We start from the raw sequence: 22,500 nt of genomic DNA, 5'->3' as shown, positions 1-22,500 counted from the left end.
AGTATCCCTCAACAAATCAACATTTTTGGGACAACATTAAAAAAAAATACCAAGCAGTTCTTAAGGTCAAGAGTGGTCAACTGGGGTTCTGTTTTATGAATTCCATCATGTAATATACGCAAACAATCAGTGGGGGGGCGCTGTTGTCCATGGAAAAGAAAGACGAACAGAACTGCAATGTTCAAGTTTAAATATGCCTCGGGTACCACAGTACTGTCTGCCTGGGTCAGTCGCAGTTGGATACAGAACATCGCCTTTGCTCAGAGGAGCCTGTCCTATGTCCCTGGATCCATTAGGATAAAAAAAAAACCTCGGATGGGTTTGTCCGGCTTCATTCTGGCTTCTGTGCTTGCTTAAAACCCAAATGAGAGTCGTGCTTTTTCTATTCCATTGTGCAGACATCACGGCCGTTCCCTTGTGACTGACGCAAGATGCAGTTTATTATAGTGTCAATGCCCAATGGCAAGTTCAGCAAAAGCTACAGTTTACATGCACATATTACCCAGAATGTAAGTCCAAAAACTGCAGGTGTAAACACGTTAGCACACAACTTTTTGTTTTGAATGTGTCATCGTAGTCGGAAAAGGTTCCAAGCAGAACGTGCAGACGGGTACACACGTTTAGCGATATTATGGGAACAACGTGGCATCAAAAGACAACGGCAATAACCGCCGCAGAAGTGTCAAGTTGAAATGGCCCTTGGTCTTTCCCCGTACTGGACACAATGAAACGTAGATCTTGGAATTTGGTTATAAATCCCAAGAGAATCCACTTAAAGGAAGGAAGATTTGGGAGAAATGTCTTGAACAGTACTCTTGCTCAAAACATCAGCCTCTCAGACGGATGTAAAAATTAAAAGGCAAGAATGCACAAGGACCGGCACAGTTCCCAGTAAAGGAACTGTTCTAATAGCAAAAGGCAGTCTAACTGTTCTAAAAGCAAAAGGCAGTAACTGCCTTTTGCTTTTAGAACAGTTCCTTTACTGGGAACGCTGGGGAGTTCGACTGTAGCGTTTTGGAGTAGGTCGGGCTGTAGTCTACTTTTGGCACTTTCAAAAGGAAAGTTCATCCAAATAAGGAAATAAATGATATTAGAGACGTCAGACCGTTTGCCATCTGCCGCGTTTAAATTTGAGGCTTATTGTATACGTAATGTTTAACATTTTAATGTACACTTGGTTATAAATGGTATTAAAAGACAACTCTTTTTATACACAGCAGCTGTGTGATTAATGATGTACAGTGTTGGCTCAGACTGTCAGGGGAATTTATATTATGCAGTCAATTCAATGTAGGCAAAAATCTGGACAATGCAGCACTCGCAGTTTGGTCAAGCATCTGTTCATGTTTATCATGGTATTCCGGCCTTTGATTATAGTTTACAGGCGCGTCAAACAATTTACGCGAACGAGCGCACCTTTGCTTGTCCGTATTCCCATCTAACGATTGTTCTGCCGAGGTAGGGCAGAAATAACGGTTCAGCCACTTCAGGTGCATACGGAATATTGCTGAAATGTGTCAGTGCTCCGACGTGGCACGGCCGGAACCTTGACTCCGCGCGCCTCTAACCTCCCACTCGTGTCGTCACGCGGGAGGAGGGCTGGAACTTTAAATATGGGACGAGACGCGAGGCGCAGCAGGAGTCGCCGCACGGTCGCAGCGGGCAGGACATGTGGACGTTTTGTCGGCTCCCGTGAGGCGTGAGAGGTTGATTTATGAATGAGGAGAACATATTGTTTGACTGACGTTTGCAGAGTCGGTGAAGAAAACCCTTCCGTTCGGATAGATCAAAATAGATCAGTCTAAGTAAGCTTCGACGAAGTTTTTGGGGATTTTTTCTCTCTCTCTCTCTCCGTTATACTTTGCGTTAAGCGGGTGGCGATATCGCTGAAACTGGACATTGAGAAAGTGCTGCATCGAAACACTCGCGCACGTTGTCAGGCTGACGAGACGTTTTGTACTTCGAGGCATCGGGGCGCACTTCGGAAGCAAACGTCCGGGAGAAGTGGACGCGCAAGCACCCACGAAATGAGCGACAAAAGCAAGTGAGTATTTCCGAAAAACAAAACAAAACAACTAGTTCTGAGTTACTTTAAGTTACCTGTGTTTTTCTCCACTTCAGCGCGGGCTTCACCACGCGGGGTGCTCTTCCCTTGAGCAGATGTAAAGCTGTAACAGAGACCGCTTTCTTTCTGCTGGCGCGCTTCTGGTGATCGGTTCAAATTTCGGCTCATTCTCGGTTACTCACCGTTCGCAGCACGTTCCGCAAGCTGCCGTGGTGTGCGGGTGACGTAGTTTAGCGTCTTAAGCGTCTTGCGGTTCAAGCTCGGCCCTGCGCGCCAGCGCAGGAGAAAAGCACCTGCGCTGTTACAGCGGCTCCGTTACGCTGCGGTGCTTGCGAAACGACGAGTCAAGTCCGCGACGGGCTTGACCAACTGCGCCGACTGCAAAGAGACGAAGGCTTAGTCGCAGTCGTTAGAGCTTCACTGAAGCCACTGTTTCCAAGAACGGCCCGTCGCAGTCGGTTAGATCCTCAACGCCTAGCGGGCCACACGGTAGCGCCGGTTAACGGTGCAAACTGCGGTACCCCGGTGTCGGTGGTCAAAGCGTCTCTTCTCTATTTGGGGGGGGCGCGAATGCAGCATGTGTTCGTTGTCATGTCCTCGGGAAGTCGTGAGATGTAAAGTTTATCGCTGACAGATAAACGCCGACTGATCTAGATCCTGGACTGTGACCGACGTTTCTCAGTCATCAGTTTCTGCGCTGCGCGTCGCTTATCCTCTTTACGGCGTGATTAGCTTCGTCAGATAATAATTAAGCGATTAATGCGCCGAAATCAATCTTGCTTGCAGGACTGTATTAGGATAAGAAAGCGGTGGTGTGTGAAAATAATCCGAGTTTGGCACTTATTCTGAGTCTGTGTTTATATTTGGCTTTGCTCTGTTAAAGCGCGGAGCGACAAGGAGATGCATGCGAGATTCTTTAGGTTTACCGTCTGTTAAAATTGGACAGTTTCCGCGTAGTTCAACGCTTGAGCCAACAGACGAGCTCTGCTAATCCTGTCTTCTTCCTATTATACCTGTCCATCAGCATTCTTTACTATTGTCTAAATATTCCCACACAGGAAACAGCAACATCAGTCACAGCACTCAAACACATTTCCTGGTAAGTTTTCTTATCTAAACAGGTATATTGTGTAAAAAAAAATTCCAGTAGTTATTACTGGCGAGAAGAGGGGCGGAAAAAAGTCCCTTAGCCACGATGGAATCTCCAATGTGTACCAAAGACTGATGGGCAGTATCCTTCAGTGTAAACATATCCCTGTTCAGTCATCTGTGCATGGGTTCAAAGAGTTCACTTATCAGGCCGAAGGAGTAAAAAATCGTGTGTTGGTGGGAGCAATAGAAAAGCTACGTATTGATTTGGCGGAGGACAAAAGGAGACAAAAAAGAAAAACCAGAAGGAAGGAGAGTGTAACGTTTGCTAGGTTCCTTGTATATGTATAAAAAGGCTGTAGTGCTACATATTGTGATCGTGACATGTTACTGGTCAGTGGATGGCCTCCATTATTTTGACCCAGCTTGACCTTGCGTTGGGTCTGTGCACAGTGACGATTTATCAGAGCGCCCAATGAACGCTTATCTTCATCACCAGAGGCTGGACAGGAAGCTCACGATGAAAAAAAACAAAGTCTGTCAGGGCTCATTTGCATATTGTGGCCTTCTGCATTGCAAAGGTTAATGTTGGAGGTGGAGTTAACAGTCTGTTTTCAAATACCACCTCTTAGGTCACGTTATATATACACATGTTAACATATAGTCATCATATAGTCATAACAAACGGCAATTAGCACCAGCTCTCTCTGTTGATCGCTGTCTTGAACTTTGCAAATTTGAGCACTAGGAGTTCTCTTTTCAGCTAAATTTGGACTGAATGATTGTGCCAGTGCCTCCCCAGACCCCACACACACACACACACACACACACACACACACACACACACACACACATATACACACACACACACATATACACACACACACACACACACACACACACACACACACATATACACACACACACACACACACACACACACACACACATACAAACACATATACACACACACACACACACACACACACACACACACACACATACATACACACACACATACAAACACACACACACACACATACACACACACATACACATACAAACACACACACACACACACACACAAGCACATACACATGCACACACACACACACACACATACACATACAAACACACACACACACACACAAGCACATACACACGCGCACACACACACGCGCACACGCACACACATACACACACACACACATACAAACACACAAACACACACACACACATAGACACACACACATAGACACACACACACACACACACATACAAACACACACACACATAGACACACATACAAACACACATACACACACACACACACACACATACACACACAAACACACACACACACACACACATACATACACACACACATACAAACACACAAACACACACACACACACATAGACACACACACATACACGCACACACACACACGCTCACACGCACGCACACACACATACACACACACACAAGCACATACACACGCGCACACACACACACGCGCACACACTCACACACGCACGCACGCACACATACACACACACACATACAAACACACACACACACGCACACACACACACACACATACAAACACACACACACTCACACACACACACACACACGCGCACACACACACATAGACACACACACACATAGACACACACACACATACTCACACTCACACACACACACACTCACACACACACACACACTCACACACACACACACACACTCACACATGCATGCACACACACACACACACATAGACACACACACACACACATACTCACAGAAACACACACACACATACAAACACACACACAGATAAAGCTTTTTATTTTAGTAATCTGTCTAGAAAACTAGCATACTGAACTCACCTGCTCTACACATACTGTAAATCTCTTGCACACTTTAATTGCAGCTTTATTAAGTACCAAGTCAAATTCTTCGAGAGCATAACTTGGGAATGGCTCATAATTAACTAGATTTAGATGGAACACCCAAAAAGGCACAGCGCTTCATGTAATCCAGGAACCAGTATCAGTACTGTACCAGTACATCTGGAGTCCTAGAATCTGTCACATACCTGCAATTCTTCTGTTCTTTATTTCTGGAAATTTCTCAGCGGTGGCAACTGTTCTGTCGTGGATGTCCTGGATGCGCTGCAGTTATTTCAAAATGGCAGAAATAATGAGGGTGATGAAGAAGTATGACTTATGAGTATGATTCCAGCATTAGAAACAGTGATGCAAGCACCCTGACCATTAGACATGGCCAATCCAGACCAATCCAGACTAATGTAATCCTGGTTAATGCCATCCCGCCACTGTAAGAGTCAATGAATGCCCGCCTGCCAACCACACGGAGGAACACAGGTCTTTAGTGCTATAACCAAACATTCCTGTATCCACACACACACATCTCTATGCAGTTTGCAACCTAGTTCTCTAGTATCCTCTATTAGCCACATAAGTCTTCAATATTTGCATTTGTTCTTATTGGCCAATAGTTAATTAATATTTACATTATCCCCACTATTGGCCAATAGTTAATTAATGTCCCCATTAGCCTGCTCTTTTATTTAATCAGGTGTGTGAGACCCCAGTGGGGGACTGTGATGTGATGGATTCAGGTTTGGGTTCAGTGCTGAACGAACACTTCAGTATTCATTCGGATACCACCAAACACAGCTGGAGTTATTTCAGGACTTAATCTCACTACGCACCCCTTCACTGCTCCACCTAATTCACCTCAGTTTCCAGCTGATTCACTGTCCCTCCTCCACCTAATTCAATTCAATTTGGAGTGTTGACTGGTATATAAAGTCAGATTAAAGGTTGATGTGGGACATGTATCAAAACAAAGGGGTGTTGAAACAAGGTTTGTTTTTCTGTATTCAAACTCACGCACAACTGTGCGGCTAGCGTATGTGGGTTTTTTCCCCCCGCCGCTGGCTGCTAAATCACTGTTCCTGACACTCGATAACAATGCGGGACTGAAAAAATTTGACTAAGTTGTCAGGTTAGTTTAGGAGTCATCTAGAGGAGATACTCTAGATGAAGCATATGTACATATGTACATCCATAGACATAGTGATTATATAGTGGTTGAGTGCTGTTCTGTACCCTTGACTCAGCCGGACAATGTCCGGACCATATTTTGAAATCTTTTTAAAGTCTATTTCACTCCCATGCCATTACCTTGAAAGAATCAAGGATGCCAAAAAAACAAAAACAAAAAAAAAACATGACAAAGCTGTACTGACAAAACTGTGGTCTGGATCCTGGACTTTTATGCTGTCCTGATAAAACTGTGGTCTGGATCCTGGACCTTTATGCTGTCCTGATAAAACTGTGGTCTGGATCCCGGACCTTTATGCTGTCCTGATAAAACTGTGGTCTGGATCCTGGACCTTTATGCTGTCCTGATAAAACTGTGGTCTGGATCCTGGACTTTTATGCTGTCCTGATAAAACTGTGGTCTGGATCCCGGACCTTTATGCTGTCCTGACAAAACTGTGGTCTGGATCCCGGACCTTTATGCTGTCCTGACAAAACTGAGGTCTGGATCCCGGACCTTTATGCTGTCCTGACAAAACTGTGGGGTGGATCCTGGACGTTTATGCTGTTGTCTCCCAAACACTCAGTGCTGATCAGAATCCCGTTTCAGGGGATCGGGGAAAGACTGTGAGCCATACGTGTTAAGACATGTAACGTGTTTGACTCTCTGTGGAGTCTAGTTTGTCTCTTGGTCTTTGTGAGACTTAATGGGTTGTCTCACAAACAGTGACTGCAGTTACGACTGTTGGCTAGGAACTAGATCCAGAACATCCGTGAAGAGTCGGTAAGTTTTACCTTATTGGTGTGATGTTCTAGTACATGCGGTTCCTCACCAACTGACATTTTTAAAACAGGTGCTTTTATGTTGCAGACAGCTGTGAAGTTTTTTGAAGAAGGCTTGTGATTTATTATGGGTTAACTTTGTACTCATGCATCAGCTGTGGTTTCACAAATGGCTGTTTCTAATTGGCTCATGTTGTCATGAGGCAAGCGTATTGCGTAAAAACGTGTCCAATTGCTCGGGGGAGTTATGTCAGTCCAGTCAGAAGGGGATAGGTTTTAGGTCCTCTGCCCTAAAATTCCGCATTTTGACTAGACAGGAAAGGTACAGACGGAAGACGACAAGAGATGGCTCGAGTTCAAGCCGACGGACCGGCTTCCTCAGGACGATAAGAGCAGGTTTGGTCTGGGTGGCGACTGTCCCAGATTCGACGGGCTTTGTGTCACTGGCGACACCCAGACCAAACTCGCTCTCCCCATCCTGAATGAATGTGCCCTGGGGCTTTCGCTCCACCTGCTGTTCAATCGTCAGCCCTTCCCTGGAATTAATAGGTCCGGCCTTGGTGTACGTAGTTCATAACGGTTTGGCTAACAATAAGGTAGTCTGTAGGGCGCAGACAAATCTTAGGTCAAAGCCAAGTAAGCACTTCAGGTTAAACCAAAAGAGTGTGTTCTCTGTATTTACAAAGACCTACAAACACACTTAAGGTGCAGCTATCAGGCTCCAGAGCTTATCTGGTGTTAGCAAACTGGGGCTAATGGAATGAAAGTGGGTTTACTTTTGTTCAAACCCTGAGATGTTGAATACAGGGGAGTTTAGTTCACAGAGCTGGGCTGCTAACCACTGCTGGTTATGAACCAAAACATCAGAGGACTTGGACTGAACAGAACTCAGCCCCAGAGATGTGTGAGACCGTGGGATCTGCTGATCTGCTCCTGGCCTGAGGGAGCCAGTCCAGTTGTCACAACCCCGAAACAAGCACTACTTCCACAAACATGATTTGCCCGACGAGAACCTGCCCGACGAGGTGTGTGTGTGTGTGTGTGTGTGTGTGTGTGTGTGTGTGTGTGTGTGTGTGTGTGTGTGTGTGTGCGTGCACGTGTTGATGTGATGGCATGTGGTGTCTGCCAACACTGTGTGCGTAGGCATGTCTGCACTGGAACCATGTGGGCCATGTAAAACTCTGAGGCCCCTCCCACTTCCTCTTCCTTGAACGTGTGAATAACTGACAGCTGGAAATTCTCAGAAAGAAGCCTCAGCGTGCCTGAAGAGTCTTGTCACATGACAGTCACATGACTGATTCTGCCTTTTTCACTTCAGATAACCCATTAGCAGCATCTGATAGTGAGGCCTTACCACTTCTTAGCATTAAGCTAAGCATACACCCACAATATGGCTTTGCTAGAAGCCGCATTAACACTTTAATCTGTGTTCTCTGATTGTCATCTCAGTTGTGGCTCAGTTGAATGTCTCAGCACCGCGCGCGCATCTCAACCCCAGCATACCTGAATCTAATCCGAGTGACAGGAAGCAGAAGTGTGCAATGGCTATGTTAGAGTCGTACTCCTGTAAGCCATCCTTCCCCTGCAACAAGACACCACAGACGGTGTCGCGGTAACACCAGCAGTAACACGAACTCCACATTCATCGTGGGTTTCACTTCGCCGTCTGGCCCACGCCCGGAGGGGACCGGCCGACGCCAACGGCCGGCGAAAGTGCCCGTGCCGTGCAGGGCAGCGTAGAGGCGCACGGAAAAGCATCTGTCATGTCCATGTGGAGTGCACAAAATCCAGCATTTGTAGCCTCGTATGCGCACACAATGCTTGTGGTCTGTCTTCACTGTGTCTGCTGAAAGTCCACATGTCCACAAGTTCTTCTGAAAGTGCAACATGTACGCGCTCAGGTGCAGGGTTGTGTTCATGATGGGCTGACCTGCCGTAACCTCAGCTGACTGAGAGGAAAGACGAACGTGATACACGTGTGTGTGTGTGTGTGGGGGGGGGGTATGTGAGTGTATGTATAGGCTTTGTGTATGTTTACATACAACATTGAGTACACAAGCTGTATTTCAACATCAGTGCCAGTCATCATATGTAATTTAACATCGTATATCCACTTTTTTCCAAAGGGCCGCCAGCAGGTATCTTGGGGTATTATTCCGTTAAATTGTCCCGTCTTCTTCAAAGCCAGATAGAGATTGCATAAAGGAAAGTTAGAGAGGGCTGGACGCCACGCCCACACGCAATGCGCGCCACACCCACACACGTAGAACGCCATGCCACACCAAGAACAAAACAGAATATGACCCCGTTTGACCCTGGTGGAATTGCAGGGCTAGAGTAGCAGACTTTGGACTTACCTGTATTACAAAAACCTTTATTTTTCACCAGATTTTCTTTGGTGAAGATGAATGCACAATGACAAAAACATACAAATGGGGCAGCACTGTAGAACATAACCTCAAACACGCGCAGTCCAGATCAGACAGGGTACACGGATCAAGTCGGGTACATGGATCGGGCGGGGTCACTTTGCAGCCTTTGGTTCTACGCTCTTGCAACTACGATGACGCAACTGCCGTAACCTTTGACCCTTCCATGTCCTAGAGCACCTGCGCCTGCTTGGAAGACTATATCGCTTGTCTCATAAGGCGTGTTCTTCAGAAGTGCTGGGAATGATTAAATACATGTCCTGATTCACAGCCTGATGTCAGTCCAGTGTAATGCGGTGTGCGTCTTTTATTGTTACTCGATAGGATAAGTACAGAGAGGAAGCGCCCTGCATAAATGACAGAATCAGGCAGATCTTCCTACTGCGTCTGATAGCTAATTCACATAGGGGTGGGAACCTTATGAACTACACTGCAGTGCAGGTTTAATTATTATTATTATTGTTGTTGTTGTTGTTATTATTGTTATTATTATCAGTTTCATTTATATAGTGCCTTTCTTGAACTCAAGCACGCTTTACAGATGCTTTTATATATATATATATAAAGATATTGTTTTAAGTGATCTCACTTGTGAAACTGAACATCTGTTCATGTTCTCTCCTTGACTGCTTCCTGTCTAAATTCCACCAGGGATCCAGAAGGGAAACGCAGTTTTTTGATCAGCTTTCACGATGTCAGGACCTCGTGTGCTGCCAAAAGACATTTAAAATGCTTTACGTTACGTTGGATTTGCAGCTGTGTACAGCGCACAAGCTCTAAGCTGCTTTGTACAAGGAACATAGTTTACAGAGTCCTGGGCGCTTACAGCTAAACTAAAAAAACAAACAAAAACAAAAAAATCTGTTCTTATCAGAAAACAATACCACACTCCTTTACAACAACCCTGACAGACCATGACAACATCATATTGGACAAAACAACTTCACCAGAAGTGGCTCGAGTATTTCAGAGAAATGTCTCCCTACCGAATAAATTAATCTGAAAATGGTACATTGTCAGTTGAGCGGTCGTCCACAGGCAATCTGACCTCGGCTGGTTATGGGCAATGTGCCATCATGACCCATTACAGCACTACTGGGTGAACAGCCATCACCTGACCATTCTGACCATTCAAATTAATATCACTTACTCTGACCAAAATAATCACATAACTCCACCGGAAAAATAGAACAAACCTGGCTTGTAAAAGGTTAATTGATCACTTGAATTTAGAAAACCTCACAGCTAAACTGAGAAACACAAAACCTTTCAAAATCACCCTGGTCCCCCTTTTAAAAATATCTTGAGTCGATTCCTCTACTTACATTGTATAGGCACACAGAATTCTGCAGTACTATTTTCTCACTTTCTCACTCTCCCTCGTTTCCCACCCCTTCAAAAGCAGCCGCAGTCGTACAGTGAAATGGAACCGGACAGAGAGTGTTAATAAGGTTCTCTGAAGCGGGGCAGGTGGCATTTAGTGTTTCTGGATCATTTGCAGTCTAACTTTAGGATCCTATTTTTACGTGGAACTGATGATCAATAAACTCAGAGCACACAAATTCTGAAAATAGCCCAGCATGTCTGACGATTGAGGCTCAGAGCCAGTCAGAACTTTGCTTATAGTTCGGTAAACAAACAAGCAAACACAAACATAAATAAAAAGCCTAAATACCAGTGCCAGGTGTCAGCAGCTGCTAGTTAGCTCTCGGTTTAAGGGTAGGAGAGGTTTTATTTACAAGAACTTGCTTCTTCCTACATAATGTGTAGGCACCTCAGTAATGGCCTCATCAGCCTCCAAACAGAGGCTCCTCCTGAAGTTCCTCGAAGCCTTTTAATAGTTATTTTACAGAGGATTAAAACCTGTGGCAAGACAAGGTGTGAGTTTAATCAGATCTCTCAGCAGCTCTACTTTCTGCCTGCGCTTTGGGTAAGCTGTAATAAGAGGTTATGTAAGGTGAACTGGGTTTAAGAAGAGCAACTCTCTCTCCCTCCCTCTCTCTCTCTCTCTCTCTCTCTCTCTCTCTCTCTCTCCCTCCCTCTCTCTCTCTCTCTCTCTCTCCCTCCCTCCCTCCCTCTCTCTCTCTCTCTCTCTCTCTCCCTCTCTCCCCCTCTCTCTCTCTCTTCCCCTCTCTCCCTCTCTCTCTCCCCCTCTCTCTCTCTCTCCCTCTCCCTCTCTCCCCCTCTCTCTCTCTCTCTCTCTCTCTCTCTCCCTCCCTCTCTCTCTCTCTCTCTCTCTCCCTCCCTCCCTCCCTCTCTCTCTCTCTCTCTCTCTCTCCCTCTCTCCCCCCCCCTCTCTCTCTCTCTCTCTCTCTCTCTCTCCCCCTCTCTCTCTCTCTCCCTCTCCCTCTCTCCCTCTCTCTCTCTCTCTCTCTCTCTCTCTCTCTCTCCCTCTCTCCCCATCTCACCCCCTTTCTCACTCTGTCCTGCCAGCCTCTCTCAGCTGGGTAATCCAGGCAGCTCGTTGCAGTAGCCACGATCAGAGAGCGAGGTCAGCAGAGCGACGGGCCGAGAAAAAGGAAGGAGGACGAACAAACAAAACAATCTAGGCAACGAAATATTGGAGGATAAAGTTGAAGTGAAGAGTAAGGGCACCAGGCAACTGTGATTCAAGACAGACAGACAGCCAGTCAGTCAGTTGGTTTGTACTGCTAAAGCTTTGCTGAACTGAAAGGAAGGAGACTAGCAAAGAGGTATACAGAGAACAGAGGCCCGTATTCACTAAGGAAGGAGGCGTTGCTTATCCGTCCACCTCTCACAGGGATACACAGTCAAAGAATTAGCTTGGGCTAACAGAGGGATACACAGTCAAAGAATTAGCTTGGGCTAACAGAGGGATACACAGTCAAAGAATAGAGACTTTGTAGGTTTGAAAGTTGGTGGTGTGTGTGTGTGTGTGTGTGTTATTTCTGTTATGTTTGGGTCTTTGATGTGTTTTTGATATGTGTGTGTGGTGGGGGTGGGGGTGTGTGTGTGTGTTCTGTTATGTTTGGGTCTTTGATGTGTTTTTGATATGTGTGTGTGTGTTGTATTGTTGTTATTGTTTGTATTGTGTGGTGTTTTGTGTTATATTCTGTTTGTGTGTATTGTTTTATGTCCCTTAATTGAGAGTGTTTCACCTGCAGTACCAGAGACTAAGTAATGGAGAATGTCACATACAGCTCCCAACATATGAAGGAGATGGAGAGCTCGATTAGATTTTGCCCTTTATGCACTAAACAATACGAAGAAACGAATTTCAGACCAGTACGCTGGTGTTGTGGGATGGAGAGAGAATGGGAGCAACTTGTTTTCTGAATGCAGATTAACAAGATTAAGATACAAAGATAGACTGGATGAAGGATCCCTTTAGACAGAGTGACTTACTCCAAGAAAAGACTCAATCTTGTAATGGAGTTAAACTGATCAGATTCAGTAGAATGAATGTTCTCTAAACACACACACACACACACACACACACACACACAGACACACACACAGAGAGAGAGAAAAACACTCGAGGTCCATGAATGCAGTAAAATGAAGTTTCATATAGGAACAAAATATTGATTAATAGTTAATATCAAGCTAAAACTGATATTATGATTTAAGAAATGGGCTGTTGATACTGGTGGTGTATTGGTGATGTCCTCAGTTGCCATACAAAAGTGAGTTCAGTTTTGACCTTTTGACGCTGTTTTCTGAAATCTCTCTCTCTCTCTCTCTCTCTCTCCATTTGTCTGTCTTTGCAGAATGGATGACGAGGCAGTGGTGGACAGAGGGGCCTCATATGTCAAACACCTGTGTGATGAGGACGTCGAGGGTAAGAAACACACGCACACGCACGCACGCACGCACACACACACGCGCACGCACACACACGCGCGCACACACGCACGCACACGCACACACACATTCTTCAGAGCTTAGTGGGACAGTGGAAATTTCAACAATCAGAGTTCTTCTTTCCTTATTCATTGTTTATCTTAATTTCCTCCTTTCATTGGCGTTTTCGTCCTTTGACACGTTGTTTTCATTTGTGCTTTCTTTTCTTTTTCCCGTCTTTGTTTTTCTTTCGTGCATTTTTCTTTCACCGACTTTCTTTTCATCATCTTCCTCCTCCTTTCCTTCCCTGCGCGGCTCAAATGACCCAGCCAGCTATTGTTACGACACAGGGATCGGAGCAGGAGAGTTATGGCCGATAATGACACTCTAGACAGAGGAAGGTGTTTACTGTCCTAATCTTCTGCGCTCCTGCGCGCACGCAGACCCAGGAAAGCGAGAGCTCTTCGATAAGGTGGTGTTAAATTCAACTAAGGTGTGATGACAGCGTCTTAAGAAAGTCTGGTTAAATTCCTGGTGCTGTTTGCACAGACTATCTATAGCAAGCCCACTACTCACCACACACACGTGCACTCAAGTCTTGCTCACTCTGGGTACACTGAGTCTTTCCTACCTTTGTACTGTTTTTAAGTGGCTCCTGTTTTTTTCTCACCCTTCCGTGAACCTTTAGAGCAAGTGGCACAACACCTCGCTCGCTCTCTCTCTCTCTCACACACACACACGCACACACACACACACACACACACACAACATGTGCCTCATCGCTGCCTCTGCACCCTTCTGAGCCGCGCACTTCGGTTGTGCTCGATACGTTCAGTCCCACCGTGTCGAAGCAGTGAAAAATAGCACCTATCACTACAGCTCGCCTTCATGTGAAAAATGAGAAATGTTGGCGTTTTATACGTGAGCACGGTAAGATCTTTAGCACGTGGCTAACAGAATGGTCGGTGCACTATAAAGATAAGACTATATAGTGCATCAGGTGGTTTTGACTTCTTTCACAAACTAGCAAGGCAGATACAAACAAAACATAATATAATATATGATGCTGAGGAATGGTGCGCACTGAAGTCCACTCTAATGTAAGGTAGCCTCCGCAAGTACAAATCTGAAACCCTTCCTGTCGAGAGGCCATGTGAGTAACGTGTTAGCGTGGCGCAATTTCTCTGTAATGTTGTGGAAAACAAGAATGTCAAGCTGGTTCTGTACGGGACGCGCATGAAGTGGTATTGATAAATGCTGGGGCGCGTGCGAGCACATTCCCAGAAACCCCCATTTCTGTTTCCAGCTGTTTTGGTGAAAACTTAAGTAGCTGCCGTAAACATTTCAGAGTAATTTTGCTGTACAGTCCCCTTTCCCCAAGAACCTTTGTGTGGGATCTTCGCGGATGCCGGGAGTGTCGCTGCAGCCGCAGATCGAGCGTTGTTCCGTAAAGTCGATGTACAGAACAGAACAAGCACTCACGCATAAGTGTGCGTGACATCCTTCATGTACACGTGCACATACGCAAACACTTTTATGCAGTGTGTGTCTGTGTTTGTTGTGATTGGAGGGCCTGCATGTGTATGTGTAAATGTTTGTGTCTGTGTCTGTGTGTGTGTGTGTGTGTGTGTGTGTGTGTGTGTGTGTGTGTGTGTGTGTGTGTGTGTGTGTGTGTGTGTGCATGCACACGCACAAGAGTGAGAGACAAATGAGGTTGTCAGACACAAGGCACTGCTCTGTTTTTGAATTGACTTCCTGGGAATGGCTGCTGCTTCCTGATCCGCTCTAAAGGAAGTACTCAGCATTTATTTACACACTAATGTGTGTGAGATAGTGGTCAGATCACCCACTGAAGAACACACACACACACACACACATGCACACACACACACACACACACACACACACACACACACAGATATATTTAAGAAAATGGGAATCAAATAATCACAAACATTATTTTGTGTTTTATTAAAGTGTTTATGGTTTTTTTCAAGGTCAGGGTTACTTTTTATAGTATCATAACTGTATTACAGGTCAAGACAGATTACAGATTTTCTGTGTGTGTGCGCACAACCTTTCAGAAGGTTTTTCTCTCTCTCACACACACACACACACACACACAAGAGTATGTGTTTGCTATTACTATTTTTACTATGTACAACATATATCTGATTTAGATGCTGAGGATTCCCTTTTCTCTCTTTCACTTGTTGCTCTGTGTGGGGGAAAATGTGTGTGTGTATGTGTGTATGTGTGTATGTGTGTGTGTGTGTGTGTGTGTGTGTGTGTGTGCGCGCATAAATTGGATTATAAGATTAACATACTTTATATTTTGTGTGTGCACAGGTCATCACACCGTGTACATTGGTGTTCATGTGCCTAAGAGTTACCGTCGCCGACGGAGACACCGGAGACGGGCCAATCACAAAGAGAAGAGAGAGCGGGTAGCGGAAAGCGTGAGCGACAGGTCAGATGCCGAGAATGCGGATGAGCCCTTCCCCAGCATCCTCAAGCCACTCAGTAAGTAAAAACACCTACCACGTGCCCGCCCTCGCAAGGCCTGCCCCCCCCCAGGAACACGCCTACAAGTTCCCAGAATGCACTCAGGATTCCAAGACATCCATCAAATTCTCAGCCTGCATTGCGCTACTGTATGCCCAAAGCATCCAAATACTCCTCAGAATTTAAAAAGAATTCTGTGGTGCACTAACCTCGCAGTTATCCAGCTCCCTCACCCCTCCTGGATGTGCACTCTTAGCCTGGACTTGATAATGTCATCTGAAATGCAGGGTTATGTTGAGGAAGAGCGGAATCTTCACACAACCACATAATCCACATGTGGTGGATTCAGTTATTTGTGATTTCTATAATTAAAGGAGATTTCAAGGGAGACCATCACAGACAATAAGTGTATGTAAAGGAAACCTTTTAAAACAGTTAGTAAGTCACAAATACGTAAAATATAAGTATTATTAATCTATTTCTAATTAATGATGTCCTGATCGGGTGATCACGTGAATCGAATCGTTTAATAAGCAGCGTGAAGGACTGGGAGAGAGCAGGCCGAGATACATGAAAACTGGGATTGAAAATCTGGATTATTCCACCAAATACTGATTTCTGAAATAATTAGTGTTCTCTAATAATTAGTGTTCTCTAATAATTATAATAATTAATCGTAATCATAATTATGAACTTATTTTGCATTATTCTAAATGACATTATTTTTATTTAGAATTTGGGAGAAATGTCAGTAGTTAATGGAATGAAACAAAAAATTTTCTTTTTCTCAAACACATACCCATGAATAGTATAATATAATCATATACACGGATCAATTTTATGGCTACATCTTGAGATGGAAGTACTATGATTTGATTTTGCTCAGCTTTCTCATGCTTGTAGTATTCTATTCTTTGTTTACACACACACACAAAATCAGGACCGCTTTCCAAGTGAGTACACAATAAAGATTTCTTAGATTTCTATTCCATGTCTGTGCTTGAGAAGCATTTAAATGGTTCATTGTGTCTTTATTGTGCCACATTGTAAACGGTCCTGATTTTAGGTCTGTGTGCACGTGTGGGAAATTGTGAAATATGATCAACTTCAAAACAGACCCATAATTTCATACCTTAAAAGTCAAAGGTTATTTTGTTATCTGGAGAGATATGAGCGCTAAATGTGCCACCTTTGCAATATCCCAAAGACAATAACATAGAGAGCAGGAGGAGAGTTCAGAGAGAGAGAGAGAGACAGACAGAGAGAGAGAGAGAGAGAGAGAGAGAGATGGAAGGAAGAGTAGAGAGAAAGAGACAAGGGAGTTTGTTATTTTGTGGTAACGTGTTTCTCTAATCTACACTCAAGATGCCGGAACTGATGTAACGATCCAGTCACTGATTCTAGAGTTTGTGAGCACCCGCGTTTCAGCGGACAAGTCCGTGTGTTGTGTGTGTTTTTGCAAACCACCCTGGCTTCTCTCACGGCCTCCACTCTGCCTCCCAGTTTGGTGTGCATAGAAACCAAACAGTTTCCTTGGGTGGGTTCCTTAGTTACCGGGCGCAGGGCAGGAACTGCTCGGCCCTCCTGATCCAACCCCTGCCCCGTCCCTTCTGCGATCTGCTTTGTTGTCCTGGCTCCTCCTCACGTGGCTGCCATGGGTCATTCAAGGTTGCATGCTGCGCACTCAGGTGACCGATAGACTCCACGGTGCACTCGGATTTGAATGGTCCATGTGCCTTTGAAACCATTCCCTCTTTGAAGTAGATAAGGGAGTTGGAAATGGTTTGGCCTGCACACATTTGCAAATGTTGGTTTTGTCAAAGTCAATAAGGGCTGAAGAGGAAGTGGAGGCTCTCATTGGCTTGGTGCAGACTGAGGACATTTACACTACTGCTGCTTGCCACCATTAGGGACTAGGGCATGAAGTGTTGGGGCACTAGTGGTTAGGGACTAGGGCATGAAGTGTTGGGGCACTAGTGGTTAGGGACTAGGGCATGAAGTGTTGGGGCACTAGTGGTTAGGGACTAGGGCATGAAGTGTTGGGGCACTAGTGGTTAGGGACTAGGGCATGAAGTGTTGGGGCACTAGTGGTTAGGGACTAGGGCAGAAAGTGTTGGGGCACTAGTGGTTAGGGACTAGGTCATGAAGTGTTGGGGCACTAGTGGTTAGGGACTAGGGCATGAAGTGTTGGGGCACTAGTGGTTAGGGACTAGGGCAGAAAGTGTTGGGACACAAAGTGCAGGGTCAGTTGTCCTTTAAATATTCTGCAAATAGATGGTTCTTCAGTCTGTGTTTGAAGACTGCAAGGGACTCTGCTGTCCGGACAGCAAGTGGGAGTTCATTCTACCATCTTGGAGCCAGGACAGAAAATTGTCTCGATGCTTGTTGTCCATGAGACCTGAAGCAATGCATTTCGAGCCGAGCCGTACTTGAGGTTCGAAGTACTCGAGGTACGGATCAGGCTTTGACCATTGACCTCATGTATGAAGGAGCTGGTCCATTTTTGGCTTTGTAGGCAAGCATCAAGGTTTTAAATCTGATACATGCAGCTACTGGGAGCCAATGAAGGGAGCGCAGCAGCAGAATAACGTGTGAACTTTGGAAGATTGAAGACCAGTTGTGCTGCTGCATTCTAGACAGGTTGTAGAGGTTTGATGGCTCAAGCAAGTAATGAGATGAAGTAGTCAAGGTTTGAGATCACAAGAGACTGTAAAAGCACCTGGGTAGCTTCCTGCGAGAGAAAGGGTTGAATCCTTTGTATGTTACAAAGGAGACATCTGCAAAACGGGATTAGATTAGAAACATGAGTTGAGAATGACAACTGGTTGTCCAAAGTTACGCCCAGGCTACGGGCAGCTTCGGATGGTGATACCAGGGAGTTCTCAAAGGAAACTGTGAGGTCATGGTAAGGATTGGGAGTACCTGGGATGAACCGAAGCTCGGTTTTACTGGGGCTGAGCTTCAAGTGGTGGGCTGGCATCCATGACGTGATGTCAGTCAAGCATGCTGAGATACGTCTGGAGACCTGCGTGTAAGAGAGTGGAAAAGAAATAAATACTTGAGTGTCATTGGCATAGCAGTGGTATGAGAAACCATGAGAAGATATTACATCACCAAGAGAATGAGTATACAAAGAGAAGAGAAGGGGGCCCAATACTGAGCCTTGTGGAACACCAGTGGAGAGTCTACACGGTTTGGATGTGGATCCTCTCCATGTCACCTGATAGGACCGTCCCCCCAGATAGGACTGAAACCATCTCTAAGCAGAGCCAGTCACACCAAGCCTGGAAAGAACAGAGAGAAGAATTTTGTGGTTCACTGTGTCAAAGGCTGCCGAAACAGATTTGGCAGCTTTATCAGCATAAAGTCACTGCTATGAGGGCCGTATCTGTATCTGTAGCCAGACTGATTGAGATCATGCAGCTGGTTCTGGGTGAGAAAAAGAGACAATTGATTATAAACTGCTCGTTCGAGGCCTTTTGAGAGGAAAGAGAGAAGTGATAACAGTCTGTAGTTGGTAACGCTGGAGCTGTGAAGTGTGGCCTTCTTGAGGATTGGTACCACCCTGGCGGTTTTGAATGCAGTAGGCACGTGTCCAGAAGATAAATAATTGTTGATGATGACAGAGATGAAAGGAAGCAGATCTATTGCGATTGTCTGGAACAGAGCAGAAGGAATTGGATCCAGTGGACATGTAGTCAGATTGCTGGAAGTCAGCAGTTGAAGAATTTCATCTGTGGAGAGAGGAGAAAAAGAAGTCAGAGAGTTGGATGTTGGGGAATGCATGTTGGTTGGAGGAGTGGGACCAGAGGAAAAGGACTGGTGGATTGCTGCAACCTTCTCCTCAAAGAAGGTGATAAAATCCTCCGGAGTAAGAGATGAGGGGGGGAGGGGAGGATTAAGGAGACAAGAAAAAATAGTGAAGAGCTTGCGTGGATCAGATGAGGATGATTCGAATTTCTCTCTGTAGTAGGATTACTTTGCAGATGTTACTTCCAGTGAGAACTTGGAAAGTAGAGACTGGTATGAGCTGAGGTCTGAATCTAGGTGAGATTTCCTCCACCGCCTCTGCAGTTTTTTATGCAGAAGTGTTTCTGTTAGCCAGGGGGCAGGTAGGGAGGACTTAGCAGGTCTAGAGGAGAGAGGACACAGAAGATTCATTGATGAGGAGAGTGTAGAAATGCAAGATTTTGTAATTGTATCCAAATAGAGAGAAGACAGAGAGTCAGGGTCAGGAAGGGTGGACAAAATAGTAGAAGTACGGGAAAAGGGAGTTATGGAGTGCAGATTGCTTTGGAAGAAGGAGGAACATGTTGGAGAGGACTGGATGGAAGGAGAAGGAAGGGAGAGAGAGAAGGATAGAAAGTGATGGTCCGAGAGGTAGAGGGGGGCGACTGCGATGTCCGATGTCGTGGTGGTACGGGTGAAGATCAGGTCCAGAACATTGTGAGTTGGAGGAGAGTGGTTGAGGGGGAGGTCGAATGCTGTAAACAGCGGAAGGTTGCAGGAGGAATGCAGGAATGCAGTCTGAATCGACAAATGACACTTCCCAAACAATCCGGTGTATACAGTCAGTGCCGTTCATCGTCACAGTCCGGAGTAGTGCTTGGCACATAAAGGTTCATTTTGTTCCCAATGGCTGATTTTTTACCGATAAATGGTTTCGCCATGCAGACACTATGGATGTGCCTGACAATTGTTTAATTTCATTAATAGAAATGGTCAGTTGTGCAGTGCATTGCATGTGCACTCAAACATCATCACCTGAGGAAAGGTGTCTGAAAAATTCAGCGGGTGCCGGCTTTATTACGGGAAACAGATCATCTCCTTTAACGTTGCACTACAACTAAGACGTACGTAAAGGTTATCTGTTTGGTTCTTAGTTTAGATTATATACCTCCATGCCAGACTTATACAAACAGAGGCTTCAATATAATGGTGAATTTCTCCTGGCCAGGCAGAGGGGGCCGTTCTGAAACCATGTTCCTGGGAATATGGAGATAAAGCCAGATAAGCTTTAGCTCACCACCTCAGACAGTCGTCAGCTACCCATATGATTTCTCAAACTGATATCAATTCTGGCCCGGTCAGCGACCCATACCAAAGAAATGAGCAGTTCTTTAAGTTCTACAATACACTCTTCTGTTCATACTCTTCTGATCACACACTTCTAGATTCCTTTTTTTTTTCTAAGTAATAAACATTTGGTCGATGTATATAGAAATCTCTCTTACACCAAATGAAAATTAATTTCACAATTAAATCTATGTAGAGCAGGAAGTCCCTTTGCCCAGATGATTTTTCTTATGAATTTTATTTTAAAAGAAATTATTCTAAACTATCCACCCTACTAGTATCAATGTTTAATGACAGTCTGGAATCCGGGTCTAGAATCCTGATCTAGAATCCTGGTCTTTCTCCAGCACTTACCCTATAATCAATTTACTTCTAAAAAAGTTCCTTAAACTGTATAGACCGTAAGTCTCCTAAATGTGGATGTCAAAATGTGGGCAAAATGTTTATCTCTTAGAGAATTCTCTTCTGTTTAGTGAAACGTTCTTCTTCTGTTAATAAACTGCGATCAGACTGGGTTTGTTAGAAAATGTCACTCTTATTTTAATCTTAGATGTCTATTCAATATAATTTACACAATCTTGCAATGGTCAGTCCCTAAAGTAGTCATTTCACTGGATGCAGAAAAATCCTTTAATTGTGTAGAATTGCTCACCTGTTTTAACTTGTTAAAAGTTTTGGTTTTGGCTGTTTTTATATCTAGGATCATAACTCCTCATATGTTTGCCTGGACAAATAACACTCGGTCGGATCAATAAGATTTCCAGATATAATCTGAACCTTGATAAGAGTGCACTTTTCTCACTTGACAACATATCCAGTCAGCTTCCTTAAATCTACCTGCCTTGGAATCGCCGTTACTTTGAAAACCCAATGATTCCCAACCAATCCCAAAAGCCCTGTGACAGAAACCGACACCCCTCAGAGGTATGCCTTTACCTAATATCCAAACATACTGTTGGGTTGCTAAGGGTCAGCCCCGACACTGATATCCTGTCCTGGCCCGATACCTGATCTAAAAGCTGTGTTCCCTCATCTCTTTCTGCCTTATTATTACCCATGCTAGCTTACCACCAGACCGCAGTGCCTGAAGGCAGTTTAACAGCCTGGTCGCCGTTCCGGAAACATTTCGGTTTGAGCTGTATGCCTATATCAGCAGCAGTCATTTCCAACTCGTTAAACCCATAAATACTCATCTGTGCTCATAAAAATGACACCCCTCCATTGCTCACCTGCAATCCAAGCTTACCTGCTCACCTTTGACCCGTCAAACACACAAACTCTGTTTTCTCTATTTCTGGCTAATGTACACTACACAATAGCAAGCGGGAAAACCGGCGTAATTCTTACATGCTTGAACCGGGAACTGACTCAGAAGAAGGAAAGAGTCTGGTCTTAGTGGGTGACCATTCTTGTCCCACGTGGACAGTCTTTCCCTTATGCCTGTTTCATAATCATGAATCGATTCAGCGCTAATCCACCATTTTCATCCTTCCTTTTCTCCTCTCCCTCTCTCGTTTGTCTCATTTTGCATTCTCCCCCTTCTTTCCTTCTCTAAAGGGGCAAACAACTGTGTCTCTGTTGCAATACATCCAGTTACCTGTTTACTGTGTGCAGAAGCAATAAAAGCTCGTGCGAGACGGCAGGCCCTCGGGCTATACTGCTAAACGAGGAGGAG

At 45.0% G+C, this 22,500-nt stretch overlaps 1 protein-coding gene across 5 annotated transcripts in view; it reads left to right on the top strand.

Annotated features, from left to right (window-relative positions):
- The first annotated feature begins 1,625 nt into the window (after positions 1–1,625).
- Positions 1,626–22,500, top strand: part of slc4a4b (solute carrier family 4 member 4b) — a 55,492-nt gene continuing 34,617 nt past the window's right edge. For 2 of the 5 annotated variants that reach the window (XM_081704220.1, XM_081704218.1), the window contains exons 1-3: positions 1,626–2,044; positions 13,172–13,242; positions 15,594–15,767. In XM_081704220.1, the coding sequence (XP_081560346.1) occupies positions 2,028–2,044; positions 13,172–13,242; positions 15,594–15,767 (262 nt within the window). In that variant the 5' untranslated portion in view covers positions 1,626–2,027. Of the gene's footprint in view, positions 2,045–12,005; positions 12,026–13,171; positions 13,243–15,593; positions 15,768–22,500 lie in introns of those variants that run through there. The other 3 variants (XM_035521170.2, XM_035521169.2, XM_081704219.1) reach the window with 2 other exon arrangements.

The sequence above is a fragment of the Electrophorus electricus genome, chromosome 21 (genome assembly GCF_041902795.1).
Source record: "Electrophorus electricus isolate QZ-2024a chromosome 21, ASM4190279v1, whole genome shotgun sequence".
Taxonomy (NCBI): domain Eukaryota; kingdom Metazoa; phylum Chordata; class Actinopteri; order Gymnotiformes; family Gymnotidae; genus Electrophorus; species Electrophorus electricus.
The sequence above is the reverse complement of the archived record's forward strand: the minus strand, read 5'-3'. Positions and strand labels throughout refer to the sequence as shown.